This window comes from Diabrotica virgifera, chromosome 8 (assembly GCF_917563875.1).
Source record: "Diabrotica virgifera virgifera chromosome 8, PGI_DIABVI_V3a".
NCBI lineage: Eukaryota > Metazoa > Arthropoda > Insecta > Coleoptera > Chrysomelidae > Diabrotica > Diabrotica virgifera.
Window position 1 is genome coordinate 3999452 of NC_065450.1, and position 13421 is coordinate 4012872.

General features: G+C 36.7%; 1 protein-coding gene across 1 annotated transcript; it reads right to left on the bottom strand.

Annotated features, from left to right (window-relative positions):
* Positions 1–2541: 2541 nt before the first annotated feature.
* On the bottom strand, positions 2542–12227 carry LOC126889409 (uncharacterized). Its single transcript, XM_050657667.1, has 3 exons — positions 10791–12227; positions 10101–10664; positions 2542–2661 (listed from the first exon to the last, which is right to left on the bottom strand). The coding sequence occupies exons 1-3, from the start codon at positions 12225–12227 to the stop codon at positions 2542–2544; spliced, it is 2121 nt and encodes a 706-aa protein (XP_050513624.1).
* Between the last annotated feature and the right edge of the window lie 1194 nt (positions 12228–13421).

Consider the following 13421-nt stretch of genomic DNA (forward strand, 5'->3'; position numbering starts at 1 on the left):
AAAACTTTCAAATCGATTTTTCTAGAAAACGGTGTGTCCTACCGACTTATAACAGGAGTACCTCTTAGTACTGGACTGGAATATCTGACAATTTAATAATCCGGTATCAAAAATGCATAAAAGTTTAGGACAAGTTTAAGTTTTTTTTTATTAAATGCATATTTTTGGAGTTATTCTCAAAAAACTCTGTAAAGAAGTGGATTTTTTCGTCGAAAAACTGTTATGTTACCTTCAACCGTGAATAACTCGAAAAATATTATTTTTACGAAAAAAATGTAAAACACATTTTTTTCTTAGAATTACGTTTTACATCGGTTTACATGGTTAAAATTTAATAAAAAATTCCCACCCCCGAGATGGGGTGGCAACCACACCCAAGGTTTTAGCGTACAGCGGCATGATATAGAAAATGATCATTGAACTATTCCCTACTTTCTGTGATAATTTCAAGTAAATCCATGCTGGACGAAAAAATTGGGAGCCAAAATGCTTCATTTCCTCCATGTGTGGTGCATGTGCAATTTTATTTTTTCTGTTATAACTGCGAAAAAGCTTATTGCTATTGAGGGCATTGTACTGATCCCTTTATAGCTACATATGTGTTAACAATTTGTCGCCTTTTTTGGAAATGGAGGACATGTATGTGTATGATAGATTCGACTCATCTGGAATCTCCTTCCCTGTTTCAATTATGGTGTTATTTATGTCAATTTTTATTTATTTTTTCTATCAAAAATGCAATTATTATGTAAGTACACATAACTAAAGATTCGTCCAAATTGAAATAGCAAAAGGAACCACCAAACCCTTCTTATATCATTACATTTTATCTCTTGTTATGGGGGATAAAATAATAATTATTAAATGTATTACATTGGCTCACTTCGTGAGAGATGTCTTGTACATCTGGTGCATGCTGTTTTGTGGTAATGTTGTTGCTCCGTTACAATAAACACACACTATTAATGTGTAAGCGAGACAGAAAGAGATCCCCGGTTGTAACCGACCCAATAAATTCGCTTGTTTATTGTTGCACTATTTCCGTAAATGGAGTCTGGATGATTTTATGTTAAATACGAGATATGTTCGCAATTTGTTGTCCCAAAATTGTCGTTTAAAAATATTTACGTGCGTATTTTATCTCTAAATACTAGGTCTGGATCCCGCGTATGAAAAAAAAGTTGATTAATAGCAAGCTGAAAATTTGCTAATAGCTTAAGGGTGTCTAGTCGGATAAACTTTGATATATGGGAACACTGGAACAGGGGAAGTTTTAATTGTGAAACAGGTTAAAAATTTGGAACGGTCACACCACGAAAACGGCACATTTATTTTGTCCGACAGAACAGACTTAAACTCTCCGAACACAGATTAAACTCTCATGCAAAAATCAGACTGCTATTTATCACCTGTCATAATTCCTGTCAGTTGACATATTCTAAATGTTCCACTCATTAAAACGCCCATTTGGTGATAAATAGCAGTCTGATTTTTGCATGAGAGTTTAATCTCTGTTCGAAGAGTTTAAGTCTGTTCTGTCGGACAAAATAAATGTGCCGTTTTCGCGGTCTGACCGTTCCAAATTTTTAACCTGTTCCACAATTAAAACAGCCCCTGTTCCAGTGTTCCCATATATCAAAGTTTATCCGACTAGACACCTTTAAGCTATTAACAAATTTTCAGCTTGCTATTAATCAACTTTTTTTTCATACGCGGGATCCAGACCTATACAATTTGATGTCAAAAATCAACCGTAATGGAAGGACCCGGCAACACTCCTTATGGAAAAGTGGTCCCGGTCAAATTTAACGAAAGTTTAGTCAATGATACTTCTCAAGTGTAGAATAAAAAAGTCCATGGGACCTGGGTCTGAATAACTACTATTCTCGAGCTACAGCCTTCTGAAGTTATTGGTTCGAGTGCTCGGTTTACGTTAAAGGCACTAATTCACGGTCAAGTGAAAGAAACTATTTATTTTTAGAAGAAGAGAGACTCATTTTCTTCAGGCATACTTGCGTCTTGTATATGAATTCGTGGTTAAAAATAGATGCATCGTATATTAGTCTTCAGGAAACCTCCGAAAAGTCCTCGGAAAACTAAAGAAGTGCATTATAAAATGTGCTACTAGAGCGATATAAGAATTATCATGTTTTCATGAATCTTCACAGTTATGCAATACCAGCAAAGCTGCATTTCCGCCTTATCTTTAGAATACTACTGAACAGTGGCTGGAAACTAGGGGGAATGGGGTAGTTCCACCCGTAACGTGCTCCAGAATTAAAGAAAACATTCCGGATGGTGTGAGTAAAAGGCGTAGGCCCAGAGTACGATTTAAGGACCAGGTGAAAGACTAGCTACGGGTGTTAAGAGTACGAAATTGGAAATCTAAGGCGAAGAATAGAAAGAGATGGAATCTGATTCTTGAACAGGCCGAAGTCCACCAGGGGTTCTAGAGCCAGTGATGATGAACTTTTTAATACAAAATATTGTACTGTGAAAGGTGCTACAGCTGAAGATGTTCAACAATTATTACAGAGGTTATTAATTCCCAATGTTGTACAAGCTAGAGTTGAGACTGATAATCTGATTAGAAGAGATGGTCAATGGAGAAGGCTTCATAATCATGATTTTTTCAACTCTTATATTTTCGACTTGCAATACCTAAAAGACCTTACGATTGAGATATATCAAATTAAACTGGCAGCGTCTTACATACAAGATAAAATAATTAGAGACAATGACGAAGAATTTCAAACTGAATGAACCCGGATTCGTAACAGTTCTAATATTCTCTAGGTTTCGGCAACCTACAAAACACCAAATGTTCATTTCCTACACGGTTGATAAAGATGAGCCTGCAGAAGAACCGATTAGCAGGTACTACTGTACCTGTCAATCTGGTGCGAGAACTGTGGGTACTTGTGCTCATATAACCAGTGTGTTATGGTTTTTTGGCTTTGCAAGACATCAACGCAATATTAAGTATCCTGATAGGTCGTTAGTTAACACGACATATGATGCATCTAACCGAAATCAGCAAAATCTTAACGTAGAGATAGTCGAAGATGACTTAAACTCAATTTTTCCATAAACAATTGTAATTAATATTTAGCGTTTACTGACTACCAGGTACTTTGTTTATTTCGTATTGAGATCAAGTCCATGTTCACTACTTGTCTGATATCTGATGTGCGGGACAGGTTTCATGTCAGCTAATGTATTTTTTATGTTTCGATAACTTTTTCTTTAGTTCTGGACCGTGTTACGGGGGAAATTCCCCCATTCCTCCTAGCTCCGCCACTGGTCAGTAGTATTCTAAAGATAAGTTGGAACTGCAGCTTTGCTGGTATTCCATAACTGGGAAGCATTCATGAAAACATGATAATATCGCTCTAGTAGCACATTTTATAATGCACTTCTTTAGTTTTCTGAGGACTTTTCGGAGGTTTCCTGAAGACTAAAATACGATGTATCTATTTTTAACCACGAATTCATATACAAGACGCAAGTATGCATGAGGAAAATGAGTCTCTCTTCTTCTAAAAATAAATATTTTCGTTCACTTGACCGCGAATTAGTGCACTTAACGTAAACCGAGCACTCGAATCCAATAACTTCAGAAGGCTGTAGCTAGAGAATAGTAGTTATTCAGACCCAGGTCCCATGGACTTTTTTAATCTACATATCGAGAAGTATCATTGACCAATCTTTCGTTAAATTTGACCGGGACCGCTTTTCCATAAGGAGTGTTGCGGGGTCCTCAATGGTTTGTCAATGTTGTTGAAAGAAAACCACTTGAGTTAACGAAGATAGTAACAGCAATGGTCACCAAAATAACAAAAGAGGAAGTTTGCTAAAATCTAAAATATTTACCTTGATATTCTTCTAATCCACTACCGACTCCACTAATGAAGGTTGGCCGTAACCATTGCAAATTCGTCTCTCTTTTCTGCTTTTCTGAAAAGCGTCTGTATGTTTCACCCTGTCCAGTCGCTTATGATTTTCAGCCAGGATATTTGTCGTCTACCACGACCCCTTTTTCCTTCAGTTTTACCCTTCATAATGAGCTACTACAGCTCGTACTTATCATTTCTAAGCAAGTGCCCCCAGTATGCTGGTTTTCTCTTTTTAATGGTGGTCAAAAGTTCTCTGCCTCTTTCCATTTTGTGCAACACCATTTCATTCGTATTATGATCGGTCCACTGTATTTCCCATATTCTCCTAAAAAGCCACATCTCAAAAGCTTCCAGTTTTCTCATTATATCAACATTAACAGTCAAAGCTTCGACACCATAAGGAATAATAGAGTGGATATAATATTTTACCATGCGATATCGGATTTGCAAATTGAGCATTTGGTTACTCAGAAATTTCCTCATCTTCAAAAAGGCTGCTCTTGTTTGCTCTATTCTTGATCGAATTTCTGATTTCGAATTTAGATGTTCTTTATATTTTCACCATTTATCTTGATGCCTTCTGTGCTGTTTTCAAGTGCTTGTGTAAAAACTCTTCGGAGTGTAACGGTGAAAGTTCAGGGCCGTCTTAACCCGGGGGTGCAAGGGGTGCGAAGCACCCGGGCGCCAAGTCCAAGGGGCGCAAGCCGAACTCTTGCTAGGCTCAAACTTGCGCTTCTTGTCCTTAAAAAACTACAAATAACAAAACTAGTTTTTTACCGGTTACTAATACTACCGAACAAGGATTAGCAAATTATTTGTTAGAATGTATGAAATTAATGAATATTGACTTAGATGATTTACGACTCCAAAGGTATGAGGTATGAAATGTGATTAATAGGTATCAGAGGAAAAAATACGGGCCTTCAAAAAATGTTTAGCCTTAGATTAATCCTGGTGTTCTTATGTTCCTTGTGCAGCTCATAGCCTTAATTTAGTTCTAAAATTATGCTGTTAAATGCTCATTGGAAATAACAATTTGTTTTTTCAATTGTTCAAGAAATTTATGTTTTTTCCTCATCAACATTACGGTTGAATGTCATAATGAATAAGATACCCACTTTTACAGTAAAAGCGCTTTCAAATACGCGATGTGAGAGTAGAATTGACTCATTAAAAATACTTCGTTTTAATATGGGGAAAATTTACGATGTATTATCCACTATTGTTGACAACAACAACTACGACAATGACACAAGAAACATCGCAAGCTGATTGATGACAAAATTAAAGAAAATTAAGTTTATCGGCTCTGCAAAAATATCGGCTCTCAATTTTAGCAAAGGTTTAATATTAATATCAACAAAAATCAAAAGTCAATAAAGATTTAGCCAATAACCAGAGGAGGATTTGAAGATTTGCTGTCACTGGGCTATCCACAATTTGCCGCCCTCCCCTCCGCATTTTTTCCTTTTTTACCAAAATTTGCCGCCCCCTAAATTCTGCCGCACTGGGCTATAGCGTATTCAGCCTATATGTAAATCTAGCCCTGTCAATAACCACACTGACACTGCGTTTGAGCAGATATTAATTGACTCAGTATCAATTGCTAAAGAACTAGATTGCGAAACTAAATTTTCAGAAACTGTTCGTCCATGTCCCCGAAAAATACATCTAAATCTCAATTACGAGGCTGCAGACGAGAGACGAGCCTCTTTTAGACTCAGAACAAAATTTTAAAGTTAACTTATTATTATTTATTGGACATTGTCATTGCAAAATTAGGTGAAAGATTTGAAATGTTGAGCAAACATAATTATAATTTTTCTTTCCTGGAAAATCTATTGAGTTGGAGAAACTCCGAAGAAAACTTAAAGACAACGCAATGTTTAAATATTGAAAAAAAACTAGCGCATGAAATGAGAATGAATTAGAATTTCTTACCAATATTTTTTATAAAGAAAGACGTAACCCCACTCGATGTTATCAGTTATATGTATATTCTAATAATTTACTCTGTGTTTTCCCAAATTTTCTAGATGTCTAAGGATATATTTAACACTTCCAGTAACAGTAGCTGAAGATAAAAGGTCTTTTTCTTAACTTAAATTGACCAAAACTTATCTGCACTCAACAATGGCCCAAGACAGATTAACAAACCCGGCTTTAATACTTGTACAGAAAAGCAAGTGGTGTGAGTTTTTATTCAATCTCACCCCACCGTGGCAAAAATGGTTTAATTATTACCTTTTGCCTAATTGGACATAGGTGAATATTTTAGGACCACACCCGTATGTCCCGTCCTTCGATATAAACAAAATAGTGAACTTTTAGGAGAACTGGTTCTAAGATTTAATTTGGTCTGGTTTTAAAGGTGCTAATTAATACGATAGAAAGGGTTGTGTATTAGCGATAAATAAGGGTATTCGGCGAACAAAACATTTATTAACAACAACGATTTTGACAAATAAGCGGCTTAACGATAAATTATAGTCTTAATAGCGAACGAGAGAACGTAAGAGTCTTTTTAATCTATTAATTATTGCGGAGAGAGTATTTTTACGGCGAAAAGAGACGCACAAGCGAACAAAGTGTTCATCTCTGACATCAGAAAGAGACTACTGAAATTCTATTCAAATCTCTGCACTATTATCTTTGATAGTTTAGTTTACACCATTCGCCCTGAAAAGGGCCAAACACATGTTACACTTCTTTGGCAAAATGACCTGCTTTTACCCCGAAACTATAAAAAATGCAGATGTATATTTTATGAAACACACAACGCTACACTCAAGTTTTTCAGAGAATTAAATATTTTAAACACAATACAGATTGTCCCAACAGATTTACAGAGAGATATTTTTATAAAAGCAAATTAATGTAAATAACTGTTGTTTTCACAACATACTCCCCCGCGTTGAAGCACTGGCTTTAACATAAACCTAACCTAACATAAATCAACTTACAACGTTCTTAAGCGAAAACACTCAACTTAACTTAATTTTAACAGTCATTTGGTAGAGGACACAATTTATTAATAGAGCGCTTGAAGACTCCATCTTTAGTTTTGACCGATGCAACTCTTACTCGGCCATCCTTTCCGGGAAAGACATCAATCACTCTTGCTAGAGCCCAGTAAAGAGGAGGAGTGTTATCTTCAATCAACAAGACGAGATCGTTGGGCTCTAGGTTCTTATGAGGAAGAAACCATTTAGGGCGATTTTGGAGTCTGTTCAAGTAGTCAATTGACCATTTTTTCCAAAACATTTGCTGGAGTTTAGAGAGATGTTGCCATAAACTTAATCTATTTTCGGGAATGTGGATTACATCCCTTTCAGGAAATGACGTAAGAGATTGTCCAATCAAGAAATGTCCAGGGGTCAGATAGGTTAGATCAGAGGGATCATTTGAGAGGGAGCAAAGCGGTCGAGAGTTGAGCACAGCTTCAATTTGAGTGAGAACAGTGGTAAATTCTTCAAAAGTGAGCTTAATATCACCCATGAGTCTACGGATATGATGCTTTGCGCTCTTTATAGCGCTTTCCCAGATGCCACCATGATGAGGGGCTCGAGGAACTATGGTTTTCCAGCGAATATGCGATGATGCCAAAAAATCATTAATAGAGCGAGAGTTTTCTTTTTCTTTTAAAAACTTATAAAGTTCAAACAACTGATTACGAGCTCCCAAAAAGTTCGTGGCGTTGTCACTGAATATAGTCTGAGGGAGGCCTCTACGGCTAATAAAACGTTTTAGAGCGAGAAGAAACGTCTCTGTAGAAAGGCCGGACACGACTTCAATGTGAACAGCTCGAGTCGATAGACAAACGAAAAGAGCAATATAAGATTTTATCAAAGGAGCTTTGCGGAGTTTGGAAGCTTTGATCTGAAAGGGCCCGCCAAAATCTAATCCGACATGAGCGAATACTCGAGAGGATTGCAAACGTTCCTTTGGTAAATCTGCCATAATCTGAATAGCGGGTTTGGCATTAAACCTAAAACAAACCATACATTGGTGTATGACCTTTTTAACTTCACGTAGTCCATTTAAAGGCCAATATTTAAGTCGAATTTGAGATAAAGTATTTTGAGGACCAGAGTGACAAAGTCTGATATGTTCTCTCTGAAGAAAGAGACGTACTACACGATTTTTTGAGGGAAGGAGAAGAGGATATTTTTGATCAAATGTAACGTCTGAGTTACCAAGGCGACCTCCTACACGCAGCATTTCATTTTCATCCAAAAAGGGGTTTAAGCGTAAAATAGACTTATTGGATAGAGTTTTACCTTTTTTAATCTCAGAAATCTCAAGCGAGAAAGAAGAATACTGAAGCATCTTAACAATCTTCAGTTCAGCGTTTTGAAGTTCGCTTACTTCAAGAGAATTTGATAACTTATGAGAAGGCGATTTGGCATTATTGGCAAACCTGAATATAAATGCTAAAGTTCTTACAAACCTTGAAAAATTAGAGAACCTATCAGAAAGAGAGGTGAAAAAATCTATTTGATCATTTCGAATGTGAAGAGTTACTTTCCTTTCTTCGGGTAACTTGGAGGTATAAACTTTTGGATTGTATTTCAACAAATCCAACCGAGATTGATTCAAAAATTGAGGACCATGAAACCACAAAGAAGATTTAAGTATTTCAGCGGGTAGCATTCCTCGGGAGAGTATGTCGGCAGGATTCTCTTTGGATCGTACGTGCCTCCAATGAGCGTTAGGAGAATTATCTAAAATTTGTGCAACCCTATTTGCTACAAATTGAGTCCAACGAGAGGGATGCGAACGAAGCCAAGCGAGAACAATTTCTGAATCCGACCACATATTTATAGAGTCTAAGCGAGAGAGTTTTTCTTCAATAATATTAGCAATCCTTGCTGTGAGCTTACTACACAATAGCGCACCCATGAGTTCCAATCTTGGGAGAGTCAAGGGTTTTAGCGGAGCGACACGACTCTTAGATGCTAAAAGTGAACAAGATACTTGTTCTGATCTATAAATCACACGTAGGTAGATGCAAGCTCCATAAGCCTTTAAACTTGCATCCGAGAATGCGTGAATCTCAACACTAGTGATTTCTTGACTTAAAAAGAGACACCGAGGTATATTTAAATCCTTAAAATTAGAGAGACTGCGAACAAAATTTAGCCACTCATGCAACGTATCTGCATCTATGATATCGTTCCAATTAATTTTGGAAATCCAAATTTGTTGCATGATTAATTTAGCGACAACTGTAACTGGGTTAATTAGGCCTTGAGGATCAAATATTTGGGCAATCATTGACAGTACTTCTCTCTTGGTGTACGAGTCCTTTAAGGTAAAATTTGGGAGAGAGATTGAGAAGGTGTCAAGAATAGGATTCCAACATAAACCTAAAACCTTATTGGAGCCATTATCTGGAGCTATTACATAAGTAGTGTTCGAAGAGAGAGAAGAGATATTTTTTAAAAACAAGTCTGAGTTAGAACACCATTTATGGAGAGAGATACAAGCGGTTCCAAGCAAACTAGTTATTTCCTTATGAGCTTTAAGGAGAGTCTGTACATCATTAGCGCCATAGAGAATGTCATCAATGTAACAACTATTTTGAAGAGCATCACTGGCCAGAGGATACTCAATCTGATGAGTTTGTGCCAGTTCCATTAAACAGCGAGTACTCTGAAAGCTAGCGCTTTTAGTTCCATACGTTACGGTTTGCAATTCAAGACACTCAATGTCTTTTACAGGGGAGTCACGCCACAGAATATTTAAAAGAGAGGTTTGAGCAGGATTTATTCTAATTTGTCTATACATTTTTTGTATATCCGTTGTAAAAACGAAGGAATACAATCTAAACCGTAGCAAAATGTCAAAAAGTTCCGGTTGAAGAGTAGGACCTTTGAGTAAAATATCATTGAGCGAATAACCACTAGAGCTTTTCATCGAACCATCAAAAACAACCCTAAGCTTTGTTGTTAAAGATTCTTCCTTAAACACACAGTGATGCGGTAGAAAATATTTATTTTCTAACTTTTCGTTGGTTAGAGAGAGAGGCACTATTTTCGCATGTTCGAGAAGAAGATATTCATTAATGAAAGATTTATATTGAGCGTATGTACTTTCGTTTTTTAAGAGCCTATGTTCTAAATTCATAAATCTTTTAAAAGCCATTTTAAAGGATTCACCCAACATCTTATTAGCGTTTTCAGAGACAAATGGAAGATTTACTTGAAAGCGACCTGAAGGTAACACAAGAGTAGTTTTGCTAAATATTTGTTCCGCTAATTCTTCATCGGGAGTTAATTTACTAACGAGGGGAACTTCTTCAATTTCGAAAAATTGTTGAAGCAACTTATCCAACTTATGTTCTTCGGGTTCGGATTGAACAAAGAGAGAAACATTTGACTGAGAGATAGCCAAATGTGAATTACGGTGAAAAACCTGAGGATTAATTGTACCAAAAATAACATAGCCTAAGTGAGTATTCTGAAGAATGGGAAGATTTTTTCCTAACGGTATAAATCCATCCGTCAATAATTCACTATAGATATCACCAGCTAGAAGCAAATCAATTTTACCCGGAACAGAATACGAGGGATCTGCGAGAGTGAGATCCTGTGGGACTTTTATTTTACTTCTATCTATAGTAGCTCTAGGAAGCCTACAAGTTATACTATCAAGTACAGCGAAAGAAGTTTTAAAACTTCTGTCCTTTACATTATAGGGGAAAAATTCTAAGTTTAACATTTCGTTTGAGAGTGAGGTGTTTTCGGATATGGTTGATATCTGTAGCTGTTTAAAATAAGGGATGAGTTTTAACTTCTCAACCAAATCACGAGAGATAAACGAATGTTGGCTCCCATTATCTAGGAGCGCTCTGGCATGCATGGGTCTGCCGTCTTTCGAATAAACGGTTACTAAAGCGGTAGCCAACAATACATCAGTTTTAACTGATAAAGCGGAGAGAGATGTGGCTGCCTGAGAATCTGGAAAATTTTGCATATCTACAGGAGGTCTGGATGAGCTAGTAGAAGCTTCATTTTGGCTGCGATTATTAAAAGAATGCTGAGTAGATATGGGAGCGACAACACGAGAGGCACCTTGAGAATTTTGAGGAGTTTGAGCATTGCGCTCACGAGAGAGAGCTTGCCTATTGATGTTCCTAGAGGAAGAGACATTTTCAGAGGTTCCATGGAGGGATGAGTGATGATGACCCCCACATAAAGTACATGATCGAGTAGAGCCGCAATCTTGAGAGAAATGTTTACTACCCAAACAATTAAAACACAGTTTCTTACCTTTTACAAAATTAAATTTTTCCTGTAAAGAGAGGCATTTAAAATCATTACACTGATAAACCTTATGAGCATTACTTCTACAAAAAGTACAATTATTATCAGAGAAAGAGTGTGATGGTTGGTCAACTGATGAGAAGAAAGATGTTTTTGATTGAGACCTGTTATTAACCTTTTTATCATGATCTGAAACATTTAATTTTTCCTGAATATCACACTTTTTCTCGAGAAATTTAAAAAACTGTGAAAGGGTAGGTAAGGTCTTTGTCCCAATATCATATTCAAAGGCCCTATGTGTAGCAAAATCTAATTTTTGTAAAAATATTTCAATTAATAGTAAATCCCAATGCTCAATTGGTACGGACATATTTTTCAAAGCGAGCAGCGTCTGCTGAGCTAGAGTTAAAAATTCGCGTAATGCCTTTGAATTACTTTTAACTAGAGATGGAGCCTTTAACAATTTTTGAATGTGTAAGCTAATCACTCGCGATTTGTTTTCGTAACGATCTTTGAGAGTTTTTACAGCTATATCGAAATTTTCGTCGATAACTTCGATGTTGTCGATCAACTGGAGGGGTTCATTTCGCAGGAACGATTTAAGGTAAATAAATCGTTGCACATTATTGAGTTCTTCATTGTTCACTATTAGCGTCTCGAAGAGCTGGTAGAACGAGTTGAACTCAGAGAATGACCCGCAGAACGTTTGCATGGTGATCTCCGGAAGCCTAACCTTAGCAGTGGCCACAGTTGGCTGAGTGCTATTTGATCTGAGAGGAGGGGGGCCCAACAATAACTCGTCCATCTTACGCTGTAGGCCCGCGAGAATAGAGAAATATTTTTGCTCAGTTGTTACCCTGTCTTCTGCTTCAGTACCGGCTTCATCAATCTCGTCTATCTGATCCATTATTTCTTCATATTTTAAAAAACAGGTTTTTAATTCTGTTTGCCGAAATTGAAATTGTAGCGCATCCTTTTCCGTACTAGCCTTTTGTGAGAGCCAGTTTTCAATTCTTGTAATTTTAGCCTTTAAAGGCGTCCTTTTTTTCTTGAGGTCTTCCATTTCTATCCCGAATTCGATTGAACACACGGCGAGAGAGAGTCTATCGATACGCGGCAAAATCTAAATTACACTGGAGAGTTTTTTGTCAATTAACAAGCGCGGCGAGAGAATAAGAGTCTAAGTTTCACAGAGAGATACAGCGTCTACGTTAAATGTCTACAAAAGTGTTTTTGACCGTAAAATGTCTTTGAGCAGAGTTTACCTTGGATCAGCAATAAAAGTTTTAAAAAATGGAAAAATCTCACCAAATTAGTCCAATTGATAAAGCAACAGGTGGCAGCTACTAACCACACACAATAACTTCACTTTCTTTTACTTAGAGTTTATCGCGACGCGAACTAACAAGTCTTGTAGAGGTATTACACACAAAAATGTCCGAAAAAGCGGCACAAACGCGAAAACCAACCAAAAATCCGGGTCGATGTAGACCATCAAATGGTGTGAGTTTTTATTCAATCTCACCCCACCGTGGCAAAAATGGTTTAATTATTACCTTTTGCCTAATTGGACATAGGTGAATATTTTAGGACCACACCCGTATGTCCCGTCCTTCGATATAAACAAAATAGTGAACTTTTAGGAGAACTGGTTCTAAGATTTAATTTGGTCTGGTTTTAAAGGTGCTAATTAATACGATAGAAAGGGTTGTGTATTAGCAATAAATAAGGGTATTCGGCGAACAAAACATTTATTAACAACAACGATTTTGACAAATAAGCGGCTTAACGATAAATTATAGTCTTAATAGCGAACGAGAGAACGTAAGAGTCTTTTTAATCTATTAATTATTGCGGAGAGAGTATTTTTACGGCGAAAAGAGACGCACAAGCGAACAAAGTGTTCATCTCTGACATCAGAAAGAGACTACTGAAATTCTATTCAAATCTCTGCACTATTATCTTTGATAGTTTAGTTTACACCATTCGCCCTGAAAAGGGCCAAACACATGTTACACTTCTTTGGCAAAATGACCTGCTTTTACCCCGAAACTATAAAAAATGCAGATGTATATTTTATGAAACACACAACGCTACACTCAAGTTTTTCAGAGAATTAAATATTTTAAACACAATACAGATTGTCCCAACAGATTTACAGAGAGATATTTTTATAAAAGCAAATTAATGTAAATAACTGTTGTTTTCACAACAGCAAGTAAAAATAGATACCACCGAAGTAATAAAAACTTTTGCC